The 23,445-nt window shown below is 44.4% G+C and overlaps 2 protein-coding genes across 3 annotated transcripts in view; both read right to left on the minus strand.

Moving 5' to 3' along the window:
* LOC138663965 (zinc finger protein 271-like) overlaps positions 1 to 23,445 on the minus strand; it is a 53,449-nt gene that overhangs the window by 1,593 nt on the left and 28,411 nt on the right. The gene's annotated exons all lie outside the window — the stretch shown is intronic.
* LOC138663968 (gastrula zinc finger protein XlCGF66.1-like) lies at positions 1,917 to 23,269 on the minus strand. Of its 2 annotated transcripts, none has more exons than XM_069750358.1 (8): positions 23,221 to 23,269; positions 10,851 to 10,980; positions 9,055 to 9,203; positions 8,746 to 8,925; positions 8,540 to 8,663; positions 8,360 to 8,457; positions 8,071 to 8,161; positions 1,917 to 2,258 (listed from the first exon to the last, which is right to left on the minus strand). In XM_069750358.1, exons 3-8 carry the CDS (start codon positions 9,130 to 9,132, stop codon positions 2,038 to 2,040), a joined length of 792 nt encoding a protein of 263 aa, XP_069606459.1. In that variant the 5' UTR covers positions 9,133 to 9,203; positions 10,851 to 10,980; positions 23,221 to 23,269; the 3' UTR covers positions 1,917 to 2,037. The 2 variants fall into 2 exon arrangements, with proteins under 2 accessions (XP_069606459.1, XP_069606460.1); XM_069750359.1 differs by having other exon boundaries at positions 2,198 to 2,348.

Genomic DNA, 23,445 nt, shown 5'->3' on the forward strand with positions numbered 1-23,445 from the left:
CACGGTTCTGTGGCAGCTGAGCATGTGGACAAGGAAAGAGGCATGTAGGACATGATTACACCGATACTTCAGGTATAGAGAAAGTAAAGTTTATTAAAGTAAAGTCACACAGTACATAAACAAAACATGACAATGTCAGGCTCCCGATTCCACACCTCAGAATGGTACCACCCAGTGGACCCCAAGGCACCAACGGATCACCGAGGCACACATAGGAGGGACATCAGGACACAGGCAGGGCATCAGGACATCAGGGAACAGACAGGATATCAGGACATCAGGGTCCATGAGGTCATCAAGACACAGGCAGGACATCAGGGTACAGACAGGACATCAGGACATCTGGACCCAGGGTCACCGGCAGACATCAGACAGGAGTCATTCGGTTCCGGACATCCGACACGACCTACAGGCACCACCAGAGACATCAGGCACCAAGCTCCAGACAGCGGTCATCAGGTTCCAGACTGCGGTCGTCAGGCTCCGGGCATTGGACCTAGGAAGGAACTCAAGCGTGATGGTGCAGACACCGCCGTACTGGACATGAGCCAGACGGGGTTAACACCGCATGGTAGTCAGAGCACAGAGTAGTAGATGCTCAGTAGAAACACCGGTTTCAAGAGACTCAAAGTCACTGGGAGTGAGGCTCCAGATGCAGAGGGATTCCAGGAACATAATCACAGCAGACACAGTTCAGACAGGTTCAGGTACAGGATCAAGGATTCGGGCCTGGATTTACCGCCTCCAAGACAGGCGCCAGAACCGGACAAAACAGGAATGAAGGCAAGGACTTTGGTACCAAAACATAGACAGGAGAGGTGCAAGAACAGAAACACACATAGCAAAGTTCAGGAGCTTTGTGAGTGTAGCTCAGGCCCCGCCCATAGGGCAAGGGAGCTTTATATATGAGCTGCCCCTCAGCAATTGGCTGGGGACAGGCTTTGAAGTACACACCCTAACCCTGATAAAAGCAGGGGAGGTGTGGCCGCGCACGCCCTAAGCACACACAGAAACCATTACAGCACCAACAGTACAGGTTCTGAGGCTCAGGGCACCTGACTGAAAATGCATGCACTGAACCATGTGGAAAGTCATGCACCACCCGCAAATGACCTCACAACCCGCGGACAGTTTCACAGCAGCAATCAGGGACCGCACATGAGGAAAGTATGCAGCAGGGCAAATACCTAAATGCCCATGTACGACTGCGCAGCAGAGCAGAGAACTGAGAAGGCTCCATTCAGGTAAAAGCCAACAGTATCCTAGCTCAAATTAGGGGGAAAATAGTAAAGGGTTAAAGCAAACATATGCATTGTCATACCAAAAACCAGAAACAGACAGAATGGCATGACATTATCCCCTCTCAAAGCCCCCTCTTCTGAAGTCCCCTCCCCAAAAAAATAAACAGAAACTTTTCTTGGGAAAGGCGGTAAGTCCCATTTCACAAGCAGCAGAGTTCATTGCTCCAGAAATCCACACCGCTTACCAAGCGCAGGTTTGAGCAATCTAGTCCACCACCAGCTGAGATCTGAGCCATATCATCCGCTGGCCAAGCGGGGCTCGGAAACAGTCCTACAGTCCATACATGCTCAACTGAGTCCGAGGGCCTGAGCTTCTGTCACGATCAGCTGCCGCCGCAGATGCGCCCCAGCCCATAGACGCCCCAAGCCGACCAACCTCAGAAGGTGTGGGGTGCGCGTCCCCCGGAGACGAAATACGGACCCTTTAAACCGCAGAGGGGGACCCGGCCTACCCAAACTAGGGGAGGGCAGCGACCGGGGTTCTGTGGCACCTGAGCATGTGGACAAGGAAAGAGACACGTAGGACATGATTACACTGATACTTCAGGTATAGAGAAAGTAAAGTTTACTAAAGTAAAGTCACACAGTACATAAACAAAACATGACAATGTCAGGCTACCGATTCCACACCTCAGAAGGGCACCACCCCAGTGGACCCCAAGGCACACATAGGCGGGACATCAGGACACAGGCAGGACATCAGGACACACGAGGACATCAGGGCGCAGGCAACACATCAGGATACAGACAGGACATCAGGACATCTGGACTCAGGAAAGACCTCAAGACACAGGCAGGGCATCAGGACATCAGGGAACAGACAGAATATCAGGACATCAGGGTCCATGAAATCATCAAGACACTGGCAGGACATCAGAGTACAGTCAGGACATCTGGACCCAGGGTCACCGGCAGACATCAGACAGGAGACGTTCGGTTCCGGACATCCGACACAACCTACAGGCACCACCAGAGACATTAGGCTCCAAGCTCCAGACAGCGGTCATCAGGTTCCAGACTGCGGTCGTCAGGCTCCGGGCATTGGACCTAGGAAGGAACTCAAGCGTGATGGTGCAGACACCGCCGTACTGGACATGAGCCAGACGGGGTTAACACTGCATGGTAGTCAGAGCACAGAGTAGTAGATGCTCAGCAGAAACACCGGTTTTAAAGAAACTCAAAGTCACTGGGAGTGAGGCTCCAGATGCAGAGGGATTCCAGGAACATAATCACAGCAGACACAGTTCAGACAGGTTCAGGTACAGGACAGGTACAGGATCAAAGATTCGGGCCTGGATTTACCGCCAAAAAACAGGCAAAACAGGAATCAAGGCAAGGACTTTGGTACCAAAACATAGACAGGAGAGGTGCAGGAACAGAAACCCACATAGCAAAGTTCAGGAGCTTGGTGAGTGTAGCTCAGGCCCCGCCCACAGGGCAGGGGAGCTTTGTATATGAGCTGCCCCTCAGCAATTGGCTGGGAACAGCCTTTGAAGTACACACCCTAACCCTGATAAAAGCAGGGGAGGTGTTGCCGCGCACGCCCTAAGCACACACAGAAACCATTACAGCACCAACAGTGCAGGTTCTGAGGCTCAGGGCACCTGATTGAAACTGCACGAACTGACCCACGTGGAAAGTCATGCACCAGCTGCAAATGACCTCACAACCCGCGGACAGCAGCAACCAGGGACTGCACATGAGGAAGGTATGCAGAAGGGCAAATACCTACATGCCCATGTACGACTGCGCAGCAGAGCAGGGAACTGAGAAGTCTCCATTCAGGTAAAAGCCAACAGTATCCTAGCTCAAATTAGGGGGAAAAGAGTAAAGGGTTAAAGCAAACATATGCAATGCCATGCCAAAAACCAGAAACAGACAGAATGGCATGACAGCCTGGAGTTGATTTGAGGTGTGGTGCTTGCATTTGGAAGGTTTTGCTGTGAAGTAAACATGCGGTCAAAGGAGCTCTCCATGCAGATGAAACAAGCCATCCTTAACCTGCGAAAACAGAAAAAACCCATCCGAGAAATTGCTACAATATTAGGAGTGGCAAAATCTACAGTTTGGTACATCCTGAGAAAAGAAAGCACTGGTGAACTCATCAATGCAAAAAGACCTGGGCGCCCACAGAAGACAACAGTGGTGGATGATCGCAGAATAATCTCCATGGTGAAGAGAAACCCCTTCACAACAGTGAACAACACTCTCCAGGAGGTAGGCCTGTCAATATCCAAATCTACCATAAAGAGAAGACTGCATGAAAGTAAATACAGAGGGTTCACTGCACGGTGCAAGCCACTCATAAGCATCAAGAATAAAAAGGCTAGACTGGACTTCGCTAAAAAAACATCTAAAAAAGCCAGCACAGTTCTGGAAGAACATTCATTGGACAGATGAAACCAAGATCAGCCTCTACTAGAATGATGGAAAGAGAAAAGTATGGCGAAGGCGTGGTACAGCTCATGATCCAAAGCATTCCACATCATCTGTAAAACATGGCGGAGGAAGTGTGATGGCTTGGTCATGCATGGCTGCCAGTGGCACTGGGTCACTAGTGTTTATTGATGATGTGACACAGGACAGAAGCAGCCGAATGAATTCTGAGGTATTCAGAGCCATACTGTGTGCTCAGATCCAGCCAAATGCAGCAAAACTGATTGGTCGTCGTTTCATACTACAGATGGACAATGACCCAAAACATAAAACCAAAGCAACCCAGGAGTTTATTAAAGCAAAGAAGTGGAATATTAAACCAAAGCAACCCAGGAGTTTATTAAAGCAAAGAAGTGGAATATTCTTGAATGGCCAAGTCAGTCACCTGATCTCAACCCCAAAAAAGCATGCATTTCACATGTTAAAGACTAAACTTCAGACAGAAAGGCCCACAAACAAACAGCAACTGAAAACCACCGCAGTGAAGGCCTGGCAGAGCATCAAAAAGGAGGAAACACAGCGTCTGGTGATGTCCATGAGTTCAAGACTTCAGGCAGTCATTGCCAACAAAGGGTTTTCAACCAAGTACTAGTAATGAACATTTTATTTAAAATTATTCAATCTGTCCAATTACTTTTGGTCCCTTTGAAAACAGGGTGACACATGTTAAGGAGCTGAAACTCCTAAACCCTTCATCAAATTTTAATGTGGATACCCTCAAATAAAAGCTAAAAGTCTGAACTTCAACTGCATCTGAATTGTTTTGTTCAAAATTCATTGTGGTAATGTTTATAACCAAAATTAGAAAAATGTTGTCTCTGTCCAAATATATATGGACCTAACTGTATGTGTCTATGGGGAGGCTTTGGTTTTACTTGTTTCTATTCGTGCAGCTATATGGTGTTTAATAAAATGTAATTGCTTTTTTTACTCTTAGGTGTGCACCTTTTTCTGTATTGCTTCTTTCTGATGATAATATTGAAAGGGTTAACAATCCCTCAATAGGAGGAGAATGGAAAGGATTCCTTCTAAGATGGGAGACAAAATGAGTACTAGATCTTGAGGCTCGAAGAAACGGATCTCATTGAAATGTGTCAACGTCTTATATATATTCTCTTTTTATCATTATATCTCATTTCTACGTTGTTAAGATCTATTTTCTAGTGTTTGATTAAGTGATTATTCCTGTACCATGTAATCACCAGTGTTTAATACTCTGATAATGGATATTGTTCCCCAAGCTATGAATAAGGGCTGTGAGCATGAAACGTGTCGGCGGGGATGTGGTTATAATAAGTGTATGTGTTTTTGTTAGCACATACAGTGGGGCAAAAAAGTATTTAGTCAGTCAGTAATAGTGCAAGTTCCACCACTTAAAAAGATGAGAGGCGTCTGTAATTTACATCATAGGTAGACCTCAACTATGGGAGACAAACTGAGAAAAAAAAATCCAGAAAATCACATTGTCTGTTTTTTTAACATTTTATTTGCATATTATGGTGGAAAATAAGTATTTGGTCAGAAACAAACAATCAAGATCTCTGGCTCTCACAGACCTGTAACTTCTTCTTTAAGAGTCTCCTCTTTCCTCCACTCATTACCTGTAGTAATGGCACCTGTTTAAACTTGTTATCAGTATAAAAAGACACCTGTGCACACCCTCAAACAGTCTGACTCCAAACTCCACTATGGTGAAGACCAAAGAGCTGTCAAAGGACACCAGAAACAAAATTGTAGCCCTGCACCAGGCTGGGAAGACTGAATCTGCAATAGCCAACCAGCTTGGAGTGAAGAAATCAACAGTGGGAGCAATAATTAGAAAATGGAAGACATACAAGACCACTGATAATCTCCCTCGATCTGGGGCTCCACGCAAAATCCCACCCCGTGGGGTCAGAATGATCACAAGAACGGTGAGCAAAAATCCCAGAACCACGCGGGGGGACCTAGCGAATGAACTGCAGAGAGCTGGGACCAATGTAACAAGGCCTACCATAAGTAACACACTACGCCACCATGGACTCAGATCCTGCAGTGCCAGACGTGTCCCACTGCTTAAGCCAGTACATGTCCGGGCCCGTCTGAAGTTTGCTAGAGAGCATTTGGATGATCCAGAGGAGTTTTGGGAGAATGTCCTATGGTCTGATGAAACCAAACTGGAACAGTTTGGTAGAAACACAACTTGTCGTGTTTGGAGGAAAAAGAATACTGAGTTGCATCCATCAAACACCATACCTACTGTAAAGCATGGTGGTGGAAACATCATGCTTTGGGGCTGTTTCTCTGCAAAGGGGCCAGGACGACTGATCCGGGTACATGAAAGAATGAATGGGGCCATGTATCGTGAGATTTTGAGTGCAAACCTCCTTCCATTAGCAAGGGCATTGAAGATGAAACGTGGCTGGGTCTTTCAACATGACAATGATCCAAAGCACACCGCCAAGGCAAAGAAGGAGTGGCTTCGTAAGAAGCATTTCAAGGTCCTGGAGTGGCCTAGCCAGTCTCCAGATCTCAACCACATAGAAAACCTTTGGAGGGAGTTGAAAGTCCGTGTTGCCAAGCGAAAAGCCAAAAACATCACTGCTCTAGAGGAGATCTGCATGGAGGAATGGGCCAACATACCAACAACAGTGTGTGGCAACCTTGTGAAGACTTACAGAAAACGTTTGACCTCTGTCATTGCCAACAAAGGATATATTACAAAGTATTGAGATGAAATTTTGTTTCTGACCAAATACTTATTTTCCACCATATTATGCAAATAAAATGTTAAAAAAACAGACAATGTGATTTTCTGGATTTTTTTTTCTCAGTTTGTTTCCCATAGTTGAGGTCTACCTATGATGTAAATTACAGACGCCTCTCATCTTTTTAAGTGTTGGAACTTGCACTATTGCTGACTGACTAAATACTTTTTTGCCCCACTGTACCTGCACAGGAGGAATAGTTTTAAGGAGGGAATAAACATGAAATGTTAACCTTTCTATATGATGCTGGATTATCGCTGTACAAGTCCTGGTTCTACATATTCTCTGAATCCTTATCTTGAGGTCATAGACGTCCATCGTATAAGGGATTACTTACCTCTTCTGTACAGCCACCACAAGTCCACTGATGCAAAACACATGCACTTTACACATTGATCCCAAGTCCAAGGCCCTCAAGGGTTTATTTCTCAGAAAATATAATTATTATTAAAAATCCTCTTCCATTGATGGCCAGGTGCCCCACCATTCTCCATACCTCCTCTTTTGGATGAACTGGTGACTGATTTATCTAATCACTATACGAAGCCGTGACTAATCCTTTCCTGCTGTGGATGGAGTTAAGGTACCGTCATACTAAGCGACGCTGCAGCGATACCGACAACGATCCGGATCGCTGCAGCGTCGCTGTTTGGTCGCTGGAGAGCTGTCACACAGACAGCTCTCCAGCGACCAACGATGCCGGTAACCAGGGTAAACATTGGGTTACTAAGCGCAGGGCCGCGCTTAGTAACCCGATGTTTACCCTGGTTACCATCGTTAAAGTAAAAAAACAAACGCTACATACTTACCTACCGCTGTCTGTCCTCGGCGCTCTGCTTCTCTGCTCTGGCTGTGAGCACAGCGGCCGGAAAGCAGAGCGGTGACATCACCGCTCTGCTTTCCGGCTGCCCGACGCTCACAGCCAGACCAGAGAAGCAGAGCGCCGAGGACAGACAGCGGTAGGTAAGTATGTAGCGTTTGTTTTTTTACTTTAACGATGGTAACCAGGGTAAACATCGGGTTACTAAGCGCGGCCCTGCGCTTAGTTACCCGATGTTTACCCTGGTTACCAGCGAAGACATCGCTGAATCGGTGTCACACATGCCGATTCAGCGATGTCTGCGGGGAGTCCAGCGACTAAATAAAGTTCTGGACTTTCTTCCCCGACCAGCGACAGCACAGCAGGGGCCTGATCGCTGCTGCGTGTCACACTGGAGGATATCGCTAGCGAGGACGCTGCAACGTCACGGATCGCTAGCGATATCGTCTAGTGTGACGGTACCTTTAGGCTGGAGCAATCACATGACCAAACGGTCAGAGAAGATTGTACAGAGATCGGCCCTATATTTTTCTTAGTGGAAAAAACTGTATTATTTTAGTTTCGGCCTGTGAAATGTTGTAGCTAAAATGCTTCAATAGAAAAAGATACTAAACAGGGTGTTCTTTTGTTTTAAGCACTAAATCCTTCGGTCAATGAAAATGCACATCAAAAAGTTCTAAAACAAGCCCTAAAAAATTAAACATATACAGTAATTCTACAGGAAGGATAATCTGTGATTCCTCTGCATTTAGTGGTTACTACTCACCTGTGTGGTTATCTGTAGGAATCTCCTCTTTACACCGCTCATCACCCCTCACATATGTCTCTGTAGTATCAATGTGGGTCAGATCTTCACCCTGAAACAAATATTGTAAAAGTCACAGACAGATGGAGAAGTCACATCTATGATCAGCTCTAATCCTGCCATCTCCACCGTTCTCATTACACAAGTATAAAACATATAATACTGGTGGATAAAACAAGACTGAACATAAGACCTTCACCGCCATCTACACATCATTGAGGAGATCTCATGACACCTTCTCTCCACCTACCTCATGATCCTGAGGAACATTGGGATTTTCTTGTTTACAGTCCTGTGGAAGAAGAGGACGGGGACATCTCTCTGGTGTTGTCCTCTTATTGGATAGAACTGGAGAAAACACATAAATGGACTGAATTCTTTCTTTACATACATTAATTATAGGCCATGTGTATTTAGTCCTGTCTATTACCTGGTGATGTGAGGGGCTGGGGAACCTCCATCATGACGTCCTTGTACAGATATTTGTGTCCTTCTAAATACTCCCACTCCTCCATGGAGAAATAGACAGCGACATCCTGACACCTTATAGGAACCTGACAGACACAATGATACAGTCATCCCCCGATCCCTTCATAGCATCACTGTATAATGTCCCAGCATTCCCAGCAGTGTCACCTCTCCAGTCATCAGCTCAATCATCTTGTAGGTGAGTTCTAGGATCTTCTGGTCATTGATGTCCTCATGTATCAGGGGGTGAGGTGGAGGCCCCGTGATTGGACTCGAGGGTCTTCCCAATCCCTCAGACACAGGGGTCTGACAGCGCTCACTAGAGATCTTCTTCACTACTGTGTAATCCTGGTTATGGAGAGACACATTAATAAATCTTACTACAAAAATTTCCAAAGTCCTCACCTCCCCAATTCTGGCCATCTGTTATTCCCAGAGATATGAATGATGTAATGTGACGTCATCAGAATCTCTCACCTCTCCAGTAAGCCGGAAGAGGATCTCTAGGGTGAGGTGTAATATCCTCTCAGCCTTCTTGTTCTTATCTCTATCCATCCTTGATGGTAAGTCAGGAAAATTCTCTTATATAGAAGATCTCCACTGAAAAGATCCGATATTGTAGAGACCTGAATGGGGAGAAGATGAACCAATGTATCATTATAAAGATCCTATGTTAGAATACAATTACTGGAGATAAGGGGAAACTTATGATGAGATGTATAATGTAGATGTTCCATTCGATTTACTCTTAAAGACCTGATCATGACATGAATGGCATCCGAAGGCAGCTTCTTAATTTTCTTAATCACTGGCTGTTGGTCACTTGTTCGGCTACTGATTGGCTGCAGGAATTTTGTTTGTCCAGACCAAGAGGAAAGTACAGATGGATGGGGATTATACCAGCATTGGAATGAGTGCAGCACGAGATGATTAATGCAATTATTACTATTTTTATTAATTTTCAGCATTTTTTTCATCATATATACTACTAAAACCTATTTATTTTAGACCACGCACTAATCTGTATCTCCCTTTTCCTATTCTTATCTCCACATCCTACAGACACCAGAATATAAAACCTGCATTATTACTTTTATACAGACAGATAGGGCCTATAGTGTAAATCTCACAATATATTAGTATCCTGCTCAGACATCGGCTTAGAAATGACCGGTCTTATGGACCAATTGTGAATAGAACTAGTACAATCTAGTATTATGTTCTGCTTCGTTTTGGCCAGATGTTTTGAATCTTCTATCATCTCAAGTATTGTAGATGGAATATCAGGGATCCAAAGCCTCAAGATAATATTTCTGATATGGGCAGTAAGCATGCTTCCAGACTTTCATAGACCAGAACGAGGTACAAACTACTCAGTTGCTCGTTGAGTGTCACAGGAAAATAGTGGCGAAGTCCTTATCTACATCCCTCACCACAGCCCTGTACCATTTCTTCCTACCCTGGGAGGAGGAGGTGGCAGAGAGAGCATGGTGGCATCGAGGGACATGCATCAGATGCCCGAGACTGCAGTAGACCCAAATCCAGGACTATCCCACTGTATCCAGGGTGGTTAGGATCTATGATTTTTTTTTTCACTCATTCACTCATAGTTGTTGTAGCAGCCATAATGCTTTTATTTTTACACAAGCTTCGCTATATGAGGTCTTGCTTTATTTGTGACATGAGCTGTAGTAATGCCGTTTTGCCAAACAAGTCAGAAAGGCTGGGTTCACACACAGCAGAAACGCAGAAATATTTTTTAGCTTTGTTTTTTTGTGCAGAAAAAGAACGTGATGAAAAAGGGGATGTGATTTCATGAAAATTCAACTTGCTCTGCACCAAAAAATGCAGTTGAACTGTGCATTTTTGATGTGTGTTTTCTCCACAGGCTTCTATCTGAAGTCCGGAAAAAAAACGCATGTAAAAAAACAAAGTTGCATCTTTAAGGTTAGAATCAAAGCTGTTCTGTTCTATAAACGCTTTAAAACACAGCTTCGGATCTGCCCACGAAAATCAAATCTAATGGTTTAACCCTTTAGCAATGAGTATAGTACATTATGTCAATAGCAATAAATCACTTGGCACTCAGAATTTCTTATGCAAGATGAAAATGAACATTTTGTTTATATTGTGCATACAGTTCAAAGGTTTAAACGTTTTCGGTCTAATCACAAGACCTTCATCAGAAACAACTTTGATGTACTGGAAGCCAAACAACAACAAGATATGTGGGCCCAGAAAGTCAGCGCAGGACAATACCCGGGAGGTCATACCTCTATGGTCCTGGAGGAGTGGGAGATGAACGCCGTAGTAGAGCGAGAGAATCGCAGGGGAAGTGGCGCTGGTGCCTCCAAGTGTGTGGCGCTGAGCTGCAAGGGTTACCGTTGATCCTGGGGATCCCACCTGGGAAAAGGTAAAAAAGTTAAAAAAAAAATTGTAAAAATATAAAATAAAATTAAACAAAATCACAAGAAAATGACAAAAAAATGTAATCTAATAAAGACATTTATTTATATAAAAAAATAAACAAAGTACGCATATTTGGTATCCAGCATCCAGAATGACCTGACCTATAAAACTGTGGGCAGTGCATAGCACAGCAGCCTTGAAGCGCTGGAGTCCTGGGCTCAAGCCCCACCAAGGACAACATCTGCAAAGAGTTTGTATGTTCTCTAGGGAATTAAAACCCCCAAAAAACAATTCCTGAATTGTTGTTTTTAGTTCATTCTACTTCCCAAAAAAATTTGAAAAAAAAGTTATGCGTCTGAAAATAGTACCAATAAAAATGTCAACTTTTCCTTGAGAAAACAAGCTCTCATATGACTCTGTCGGTAGAAATATACCAAAATTATAGGTCTGAAATTATGATGATGCAAAACCTTTATCTCGCAAAGAAAAAGCGTTAAATAAGCTTGTGACAGCAGCAAACATAAAAAAACTATGTAAGTCTAGTATTGCTGTAACCACACCGACCCGAAGAATAAAGTTGTCTAATCACTTATACCGCACGAGGAACGGCATAAGAAATAAAACCAATTCTTAACTTGCTGTTGATTTGTTCATGCTGCCTCCCACAGTAAGGCTCGGCTCACATGTACCCTGTGCTCTGCGCTGAGTGCTTGACCCGGGGTATTCGTGTAAATATGTGAAATATGTGATTTAGATGGTACACACGGTGAAAGACTCCTTATATCTAGGCAGATGGAGACACTGTGGACTCTATTTGGATTAGGATCCGGCGGTACCTCATCTTTTTAAGCGTGAATAAAAGCACGGTCTGCTAAAATTTTGTGCACCTCTGAGAAGTAGGATACCACTGAACAGATGCCAGATGGAGTGCAGAGTAACATTGTTGCCTCATTATAGTGAAGGGATCCCTCTTGGGTTTCATCTGAATCACGGCATTCAGAGATGGAACCCTGATATAAGTGCTCAGTGTAGAGAACAGAATAAATGTGATCCAAAATGTTATCCATCATCTGTCAATATAAATATAGGGGGCATCCACATTAGGCTACGTTCACATTTGCGTTGTGCGCTGCTGCGTCGGCGACGCAACGCACAACGCAAATAAAAACGCACGTTCTTTTTTGCCGAAATTTGGACGCAAGAAAAATGCAACTTGTTGTGTTTTCTGCGCCCGACGCTTGCGGCAAAAAAAACGCATGCGTCGCACAACGCAGCACAACGCATGGCCATGCGTCACCCATGTTAAATATAGGGGCGCATGACGCATGCGTCGACGCTGCGTCGCCCGACGCAAACACGCAAAACGCTAATGTGAACGTAGCCTTACTGGTATCACAAAGGCTCTGGAAAAGCAAAATGGCTCCTCACCACCCAAAAAAAATCCCACAAATTCTGTGCTCCCAAATCCAAATGCCCTCCTACCTTCTGAGCCGTAAAATCTGGCTAAAACATAGCATCCACGTTTGCTATTTCCGTAGCAGTGAGAGACCGCTTAATTTACGTGATCCATGTGTCAAGAAGCACATGCTAGGCAGAACATATGGACACTACAATGTACTGGACACTACACTGGCAGATTTGACATTTTTACTCAGCGACATTTACTGCTGCTTTTTTTCTGAAAAACATAAATAGATTCAAAATCGTCACTGCACTGTAAGTAATTTCCCAGAGGGGTGTAATTTCCAAAATAGGGTCACTTAAATGGGGACTCTGTTTTTCCGGCACTCATCGGCTCTGTATATGGAGTCCACAAACTATTCTACAATATTTTGTTCTCCAAGAGTCAAATAGCACTCCCTTCCATTCCGAGTCATGCCATGCGGCTAAGCAGTACTGTACCACCACATATGGGATATTGCAATATTTAGCAGAAATTGTGGGACACATTTTGGTGCCATTTTTACCCATGTGTTTATTTTTTCTTCACTGCCCAATGGTATAAAATTCTGTTACACACCAGTGAGGTCAATATGATCACTGCAACACCAGATTAATTAATTGAGAGGTGTAGTTTGTAAAAGGAGGTCACTTATGGGGGATTCTGCTGTTCTGGCATATCTGGGGCTATGCTAATGTGACATGGCACCCTCCAGCCATTCCAGCTTCTGAATTTTGTACTGTTCCTCAAAAGTAGTTTTTGACAACTCCCTGACGAAGGAAATAATTCCGAAATGCGCGTCGGGGAGTGCGATGTGTCGGGGCGTGCACTGTGTCAGGGCTGTGACGTGACCTCAAGGTATATATCACAGATGTAAATCACATCTGAACGCGCTTTGATTTTTTTTTGCACTATAGTCTATTTGCATGGCACTTGGACACTGCTCTCAGACAGTGGGACTTTCTATAAAAGGTACCGTCACATTAAGCAACCCTGCAGCGATATAGACAACGATGCCGATCGCTGCAGCGTCGCTGTGTGGTCGCTGGAGTGCTGTCACACAGCTCTCCAGCGACCAACGATGCCGAAGTCCCAGGGTAACCAGTGTAAACATCGGGTTACTAAGTGCAGGGCCGCGCTTAGTAACCCGATGTTTACCCTGGTTACCATTGTAAATGTTGAAAAGAACAAAAACACATACTCACATTCCGGTGCCTGTCACGTCCCCCGGCGTCCGCTTCCCTGCACTCCTCCTGCATCCTGTGTAAGCGCTGGCCGTAAAGCAGAGCGGTGACGTCACTGCTGTGCTCTGCTTTACGTCCGGCCGGCGCTGACACAGGATGCAGGAGGAGTGCAGGGAAGCGGATGCCGGGGGACGCGACAGACACCGGAATGTAAGTATGTAGTGTTTTTTTTTTTACATTTACAATGGTAACCAGGGTAAATATTGGGTTACTAAGCACGGCCCTGCAAGTTACAAGTGAAGACATCGCGATGAAATAAGGTGCTGGCCTTCTAGCTCCGACCAGCGATCTCACAGCAGGATTCTGATCGCTGCTGCGTGTCAAACACAACGATATCGCTATCCAGGACGCTGCAACGTCACGGATCGCTATCGTTATCGTTCTAAAGTCGCTCAGTGTGAAGGTACCTTAACACTTTGCACTTTGATGATTAAGTATTTATCTCATTCCACACAATGTTATTTTATGTGTTATAGTTTTCACTTTTTTTTATATTTTTTAATATTCTCTTGGGATCATGCTAAACTATACAGTAAACACAAGGATGAATGACCTCGGGGAGATCAAAACATCCAACACCGCGGAGACACCATCACGTGTTGCTCAACGCAGTGATCCAGAACACTGCCCCCATCCCTTATGGGAAATATGCAAATGCATGTAGAAAAGCCGCGGAGACACCATCACGTGTTTCTCAACGCAAGCAATAAATAGCCAGGTCTTTCACCGGGAAGGAACAACCACGGGAAGGGCAGCACCCTTATGTTTATAGTCCTTTTACTAGGCACTGCTCCTAATAGCCAGTTGCCTACTCCACACTGATGAGGGGCAAATACCCCGAAACAGCTGTCTGTGGATGGATACCATGTTTTGGCATAGGTGGTTTTCCTTTTTGGATGCTGCCCTTCCCGTGGTTGTTCCTTCCCGGTGAAAGACCTGGCTATTTATTGCTTGCGTTGAGAAACACGTGATGGTGTCTACGCGGCTTTTCTACATGCATTAAACTATACAGTATTTATTTTATACCTTTTGGTCCGTCATACACGTAGTACACATCGTTGCAGAATTAAATATTATTACTTTTTACTTTATGTTTACCTGTGCACAGGCACTTGTTTTTTTAATATTGTATTAATACTATTTTTGCCATATGTACAAATAAAGGCATTTTTTATCTGAATGTTTCTGTGGTCCTGTATTTATATTTTAGTCCTATGGTTCGGGATACTTTCTCTCTTGGCTTCAATTGAGCAGTTTCCGCTTTTTCTCTTTAGGTACACCTGGTAACAATAATAATAGAAACTCATTTATTATTTTTTAGTGTTCATTTTTTGTGGGATCCTCAGGTGTACTTTATTTATTTATTGATTAACAAGCTTTTGGCCAATAGAATTAAATCCCACCTCCCTCACTTAAAGTGAAGGTGCCATCAAAAAAAATTTTTTTTTTTCAGAAATTGTAAAAATGTAAAGAATTAATGATTACATTTTCTTAAAAAATATTATCATTTGTTTATAATTTAGTAAAATTTGAAAAATAATTTGAAAAGTTTTGGAACTTCCACTTTTAAACACTAGGGGGAGCAGCTGCTGAAATTTCAGAAAAACCTAGTGTACAACTAGCTCACATTACTGCACTGGAGTAATTATGGGCGGAGTCTGCTGACGTGTGTGATGTCTCCTCTCCTCCCCTTATGGGTGTTTGCTAAGGGATTAGAGAGGATGATATTCAGGAACCCAGTGAGCAGCCATTTTGTTGGTGACTGTAGAGTATGGCTGCCGTCACACTATCAGTATTTGGTCAGTATTTTACCTCAGTATTTGTAAGCCAAAACCAGGAGTGGAACAAATAGAGGAAAAGTATAATAGAAACATATGTACCACTTCTGTATTTATCACCCACTCCTGGTTTTGGCTTACAGATACGGAGGTAAAATACTGACCAAATACTGATAGTGGACGGCAGCCTTAGGCTACTTTCACACTAGCGTTGTTGGCTGTACGTTGCAATGCGTCGTTCAGGAGAAAAAACACATCCTGCAAAGTTGTCTGCAGGATGCGTTTTTTCCCCGTAGACTAACATTACCGACGCATTGCGACGTATTGCCACACGTCGCAACTGTCGTGCGACGGTTGCTTCATGTTTTGGTGGACCGCCGCCACAAAAAAAGTTACATGTAACGTTTGTTTGTGCGTCGAGTCCGCCATTTTCGACCGCGCATGCACGGCCGAAACTCCGCCCCATCCTCCCCAGACCTTACAATGGGGCAGCGGAAGCGTCGTAAGACTGCTTCCGCTGCCCACGTCGGACATTTCTTTCACAGCATACGTCGGTACGTCGGCCCGACGCACTGCGACGGGCCCGTACCGATGCTAGTGTAAAAGCAGCCTTATACTGACAAGTAGACGGTCACTGAGGATGGCAGGCAGCAAGGATTCTGGGAGATATGTGGTGGAGGGAGCAGGGTGACAGCAGCACAGAGTATTTCAGGAGAGCAGTGTGCTGGTCTATAGGGGCCCCCTGTTTGGTGCGCGGAGCAGCCAGGAATTGTACATAGAGCGCTGCCTTTTATACACATGGATGGACCGTCTGCTCCACAGAAATCCAGGAAACATTTCTGCGGATTGATGGCCTGTTCTGACCCAGACTTTGCATGCAGACCCCATTTCCCTCCTCAGATCCTGTCTTCCCCATCCTGTCCTGGCGATGTGTGAAAGCGAGGTGACAGGCGCAGTCCGGGGTGACGCTGGGAAGGAAATGTAGCCATATAGTAACGATAAAAATGAGACCCCTCTCTTCAGCTACCTCACCAGCCTTCCCCTGACTACACCTAACTGGAGGTCATGCTGCCCCCTCTATTACCCCAGACCCGCGTGCAGGTGCTGAGCCAGAACCACCATAAAATGGGTCCACTTTCTGAAGATAATACTGCCATAGTGTTCTCACATAATACCGCCTTATAGATCACACACAATACTATCAAATAGATCACACAATACTGTCATACAGTTCTCACATAATACCACCATATAGATCACACATAATACTGCCAGTGTTCTCACATACTGCCATATAGATCACACATAATACTGCCATAGTGTTCTCACATAATACCGCCATATAGATCACACATAATACTGCCATATAGATCACACATAATGCTGCCATAGTGTTCTCACATAATACCGCCATATAGATCACACATAATACTGCCATAGTGTTCTCACATAATACCGTCATATAGATCTCACATAATGCCATAATACAGCATGACGCCCGCAGCTCCTGTTATCGCACACATTGAGTTGTGTGTGCAATGGGGAAAGATATGCAGGGGAGAGAGGAGTGCATAGGAGAGGATTAGATACACGGTTCACCAGACAGTATCACACAAGAGAGGATTAGATACACGGCTCAGCATAATATCACACAGTATAGGATTAGATACACGGCTCAGCAGACAGTATCACACAGGAGAGGATTAGATACACAGCTCAGCATAATATCACACAGTATAGGATTAGATATATGGCTCAGCATAGTATCACACAGGAGAGGATTAGATACACAGCTCAGCAGACAGTATCACACAGGAGAGGATTAGATACACAGCTCAGCATAATATCACACAGTATAGGATTAGATGCATGGCTCAGCATAGTATCACACAGGAGAGGATTAGATGCATGGCCCAGCATAGTATCACACATGAGAGGATTAGATACACGGGGCAGCAGACAGTATTACACAGGAGAGGATTAGATACACAGGTCTGCACAGTATAGTGATAGATGCACGGTCTGATGTCCTGTAAGGAGCTGCAGTGAGAGGTCGGAGCAGCACAGAGCCTCCCCCATCCCCCTCTGTTACCTCTCTGCAGCTCCTGATAGAGGACATCAGACCGCAGCACTCCTTCACCCTCTCTAGCGATTCTAGAGATTACAGCCACACACCAGGCAGCAGAGGACAGGGAACGGCCGCTGACAGAGTGAGGGGAGACAGATGTAGCTGCCCCTCCAACAGCACAGTTCTCAGTCACAGTGGAGCTCACAGGTACACTCCACTGTAGGCTGAAGCAAGATGGCGCCGACCTCCTGCCTCTGCTGTGATGTGGAGACAGCCCAGGGGGCGTGGCCACATCAGAGCAGAGAGCAGCTGAGCTTATAATGCATTGCTAGCTATGGGGTCGCCTCCCGACCGCAGCCTCCTATGTCCAGGGCTGCCGTATTTGCAGAGTGTAAGTGTCGTGCTGGGACTCTTACACTTCTGCAAAGCAAAATGGCGGCGCCCAGTGGCTGCAAAAATAATTAATAATAAAAAATATATTAAAGTTAAAAAAAATAATTTTGTATTAAAAATAATTGTTTATATAAACAATCATTTTTAATACAAAAACAAAATTGCGGCACCTTCCCTTTAATACACCCAGACCAGGTGGGTTTTGTTTCAGGAGGAGAGGCACGGGATAACACTTTAAAAACAATAGATATTATTAATCATGCACACGGTCAAAAAACTCTTTAATGACCCTATCGCTTGATGCCGAAAAGGCTTTTGATAGGATCTCATGGTCTTCTCTCTCTCTCTCAAACTCTGAGTCACATCGGTTTGGGTCCTGTATTTACTTAAAAAATCTTAGCCCTCTACCACTCCCTCTCATTCCAGCTAAAAATTAACGGCTCCCTTTCGGCACCTTTTACTATAAAGAATGGTACTCGACAAGGTTGCCCCCTTCCCCAATGTTGTATACCCTGATACTGAACCATCTTATGGAGGCCATACGTGCTAATCCTGAAATACGGTAAATCAAAATAGCGGACTCAGAGTATAAATGTTCTGCATTTGATGAGGACCTGCTAATTTATCTAAATGATCCACATCTCTCGCTCCCTTTCCTAGTGCCTGAGCTAGCACGTTTTAGTAGTTGGTCCAATTTTAAGATCAATCTTGAAAAATCTGAAGCCATGAATATTTCCCTACTCTTGCAAATGGTGAATGTTATGAAATCTAATTTTCCATTTAAATGGCCCTCAAATAATCATATTAACTACTTGGGCACCATTATTTTGGCAGATTTATCAAAATTGTTTGACTTGAACTGTGGTCGGTTTTTATCCAGATTGGAAGGGGATCTTAATTCATGGAACCATGGAGAGTTCTCCTGGTTTGGCCGGGTTAACATCCTCAAAATGACTGTATTGCCTAGACTTTTGTATTTACTACAAACGATCCCGATATATATCCCATCCTCCTTCTGGATGAGGGTCTAGCGTAAATTCAGTCAATTTGTTTGGTCGGCGGGACGTCCAAGAATTCATAGTACTGTTTTGGTGCTTCCAAAAGATTTAGGGGGGTATAGGTTAGGCGGACTGCTGAAAATATTATCTGGCGTCTGCCGATGCAAGAATCTTAGATATTCTGCACTGCAGAGAATCTAAACTGTGGGTACATATGGCCTATGAGTGTTGTCATACATCAATTTCCACTGTACTATGGACTTGGCCTATTTTGGCCTGAAATAACATCCCTATTCCACTTTGTGTTAGGCAAACACTCAAAACTGTCCACATTCCCTGTATAAAGGAAAACCTAATTGACCCATTAGGACCATTATGCCAAATAACAGATAACCCAAATTCCCATCCGGTGTCTCCTCAAGCCTTTTTCTGGGTAGCTCCAAGAAAAACCTCTTGTGTCTTTATCAATTGGCCCCTGAGGGTGTATTGCTTCCCCTCTCAGCTATTCTGGGTGATCGTCCACAGAAAGCGAGATGTTATTTTGAATATATTCAACTAGGGCATTTTTTCTCTACATTTGCCAATAATTTATAATGGGTGCATCCGCTTTCTTCGTTTGAATCCCTATGTATGGAACCCACTAATTCTGTACATGCAATCTCCAATATCTATAAGCTTCTATTAGATAGTGATCAGGATATGCTTCACCCTTATTGTATGGAATGGGAAAAGGAGCTCATCAACCCTTTACAAGAGAACAATAGTATAAATATTTCCATCTCTCTCATAAATCTAGTGTAGCCTCTAAAGCTCAGGAAACTTGTTATAAAATAGTATCTAGATGGTATCGTGTTCCTTTGATCTTACATAAATGGTTCCTGGGAGTATCAAACTTGTGCTGGCCATGTGGGGCTCATGCAGGTTCAATATCGCATATATGGTGGGCATGCCAGGCCTTGGCGGCCTTTTATGAGGGTGTTCTTAAAGCGATTAAAGAAGTGACGGAGGTGTCAATCCCTAAAAGCCCGGAAGCTTTTCTACTATTTATGTTTCCCATGCCTAAGAATGCTTTTAAGAAATCATTATTGAGGCACCTTCTTCAGGCTGCTAAGGTGGTAATTCCATGACGCTGAAAACCCTTTGACCCGCCTTCGCTATAGGAATGGTTTGGGGAGGTGGCTAGAGTTCACCGGTTGGAATCCCTGATAGCCCATACACAAGAGGCAGCTAACAAAGTGGAAGCAAAATGGTTTCATTGGGAATCCTTCTTTTCATCGATGTACCAAAATATGCTAAGATAATTGCTACCTTATCCTCTTACGATATTTGATATACCGGTATCATAGTACATACTCTGTCTGTCTCAGTGATTTGTCCTCATGGTCATTATAAGCATTTCTTCTCTTTTCTCTTCTTCTTGTTATTTAGTTTAACAGGTTGTCAATTGTCTTTTGCAAACTACTGTTTATGCCGTATGGAGTTGTTTGTTTTCATATAACTAAACAATTCTCTATTTCAGTAGTTACTATGCAATATGGTGTGTTCGTTTGAACCTGTTGACAAGATAGAGGATTTTGTGGATCCTCTATCTTGTCATATTGATACGGTCTCTTTCAGACCCGTGGATCTGCTGCAGCTGGAATCCTCATTGAGATCTATATGCATAACCAATAGATCTATCAGGTTAGTGCAATTTGAATTGAATAAAATTTGTGTCCATCAGATAAGACCCTATTGCGCTGATCTCTCCTACAGTTTATTACTTTTTTATTTAAAATGTAATTTTCACGGACCATTATTAGAAATTCTGCGAAACACCAATGCTTACCACACCCCTAAATAAATTCTTCAAAGGCCTGTTTCACACGTCAGTGTCTCTGATACGTGAGGTGACAGTTTCCTCACGTACCGGAGACACACACACGTAGACACATAAAAATCAATGCATCTGTGCAGATGACATTGATTTTTTGCGGACCGTCTCCGTGTGCCAAACACGGAGACATGTCAGTGTTCGTGGGAGCGCACGTATTACACGGACCCATTAAAGTCAATGGGTCCGTATAAAACACGTACCGCACACGGACGTTGTCCGTGTGCAGTCCGTGTGCCGTGCAGGAGACAGCGCTACATAAAGCGCTGTCCCCCCCACTGGTGCTGAAGCCGCGATTCATATCTTCCCTGCAGCAGCGTTTGCTGCAGAGAAGATATGAATAATAGTGTTTAAAATAAAGATCTATGTGCCGCTGTATCTATATCTGTATCTATATCGGTATCTATATCTTCTCCTGTATGCGGTCACGTGGGGCCACTCATTTACAGTAATGAATATGTGGCTCCACCTCCCATAGGGGTGGAGCCGCAAATTCATTACTGTAATCGGCGGCCCCACGTGACCGCATACAGGAGAAGATGCAGTCAGAACAGGAAGCAGCGACAGCCAACGAGGGAGCTGGGTGAGTATTTTCAGAACAGCGGGGGGCGCACAGGGGGTGGGAGGGCGTTGGGCACATAGATCTTTATTTTAAACACTATTATTCATATCTTCTCTGCAGCAAATGCTGCTGCAGGGAAGATATGAATCGCGGCTTCAGCACCAGATGCTGGTACGTGTGGTACCCAGCACGGTGCGTGTGGTACCCAGTGGGCACACGGGCGGCACACGTGTGCCACACTAATGTGCCACAGAAACGTAGGGGCACACGGACACGGATAATTCTGGTACCGATTTTTTCCGGTACCGGAATTATCTGGACGTGTGAAACCGGCCAAAGGGTGTAGCTTTGGAAATGGAGTCACTTTTAGGAGTTTGTGCTGTCTTTGCACCTTGGTGGCTCTCAAAATGCAACATGGCATCTGCAACATATTGCAGACAATTTTGCAGTCCAAAAATCAAATAGTTTCTTCCTTTCAGAGCCATGCCATGTGCCTAAAGAGCAGTATTTGAGATAAATAGTTAAATACATTTTAGGGTCCATTTTCTCCTATTACCCCATGTAAAAATGAAAAATTTGCAGCTAAACAAATTTTTTAATGGAAAAAAATATAATTTTTCAATTCCTCTTGCTTTAAAGAAGTTGTCCACTACATGGACAACTTCTTTTCAAACCCCACACTATTCCCCCATATAAAATTATACTTACCTACCATGGTGGTGCCAATTTTTGCGGTGTCGGCACTTGCTCTCTCCCGTGATGTTGTTGTGACACATGACCCCGGCACCCAATCAGCACTGACGTGACTGTCCTCACCTCCTGTTGAATTGAACATGAAGAGGAAGCGAGAGAGAAGCTGCAGCCCGGACTGCCTCTTCATGTTTTATTTCTCTAAAGGCGGAGACGGTGACGCCAGTGCTGACTTCAAGGGGTTTTCCGACATATAGGACCCTCAGGCTGCTGTCACACTAGCAGTATTTGGTCAGTATTTTACATCAGTATTTGTAAGCCAAAACCAGGAGTGGGTGATAAATGCAGAAGTGGTGCGTATGTTTCTATTATACTTTTCCTCTATTTGTTCCACTCCTGGTTTTGGCTACAAATACTGATGTAAAATACTGACCAAATACTGCTAGTGTGACGGCAGCCTCAAAGTCTCTTCAAACCTGAAAAGGTCGGCACAAATCAGGATTTGTAGATTACCTTAAAAAAAATGTAAAATTGCTGCTAAATTTTAACCCTTCTATTATTGTAAAAAAATAAAAGGACGTTTGAAAAATTATGCTGGCATTAAATAGATATATGAGAAATTATTATTTATTAACTATTTTGTGTGGTATCCTCAGAAAGAAGTGACATGCTGCAGAATGTAAACTGCTGCGTTTCCGCGAGGTTTTTTCCGCAGCATGTGCACAGCGTTTTTGGTTTCCCATAGGTTTACATTGAACTGTAAACTCATGGGAAACTGCTGCGGATCCGCAGCAAAATCCGCATCGTGTGCACATACCTTACCCCTTCCCAGCCGCGATCTGGCTGTAGGTGCAGAGAGCGGTGTGAGATTGTCTCAGTGATGGTCACATGTGGGGAATCGTCTGATCCAGGATCGGCTTCTCATGTCGTAGATTGGAACATACACGACTGAGGGTCAGAAGTGACGTCATGTGATTTATTACCCCGGTCACTATTCTCGGGGGGACGGAGGGGCACAGTGTGCACGATATGTGTCTGTACTATCCAACCCGCCAGGTCTGAGTCTACATCACCAGGAACAGAGGGAAAATATGTCTCCTGGAGCACAAACCCCCCAAATCACCTCAGTAATGGAGGGGTTACTGCCCCCTGCCCCCGCCCAGTAATGGGGAATCTCCAGCACCTACCTCCACCACATATATGGCTGTTCTGTGCGCACAGGACCTGTGATGAGGTGACAGGAGGGGAGGAGTCAGGGGTCACATGATCAGGGGCCTCAGTGTATGCAGGACTGCTTTCCAGGCACCGATACGAGTGATACTAAGGACACACGGATGTCATCCATGTGTCATCAACGTGTACGTGTGCAGGATGTTTTTGTGGCCCATGCTGCTGTTAAAAACCGGACGTGT

This window comes from Ranitomeya imitator, chromosome 2, assembly GCF_032444005.1.
Source record: "Ranitomeya imitator isolate aRanImi1 chromosome 2, aRanImi1.pri, whole genome shotgun sequence".
Taxonomy (NCBI): Eukaryota; Metazoa; Chordata; class Amphibia; order Anura; family Dendrobatidae; genus Ranitomeya; species Ranitomeya imitator.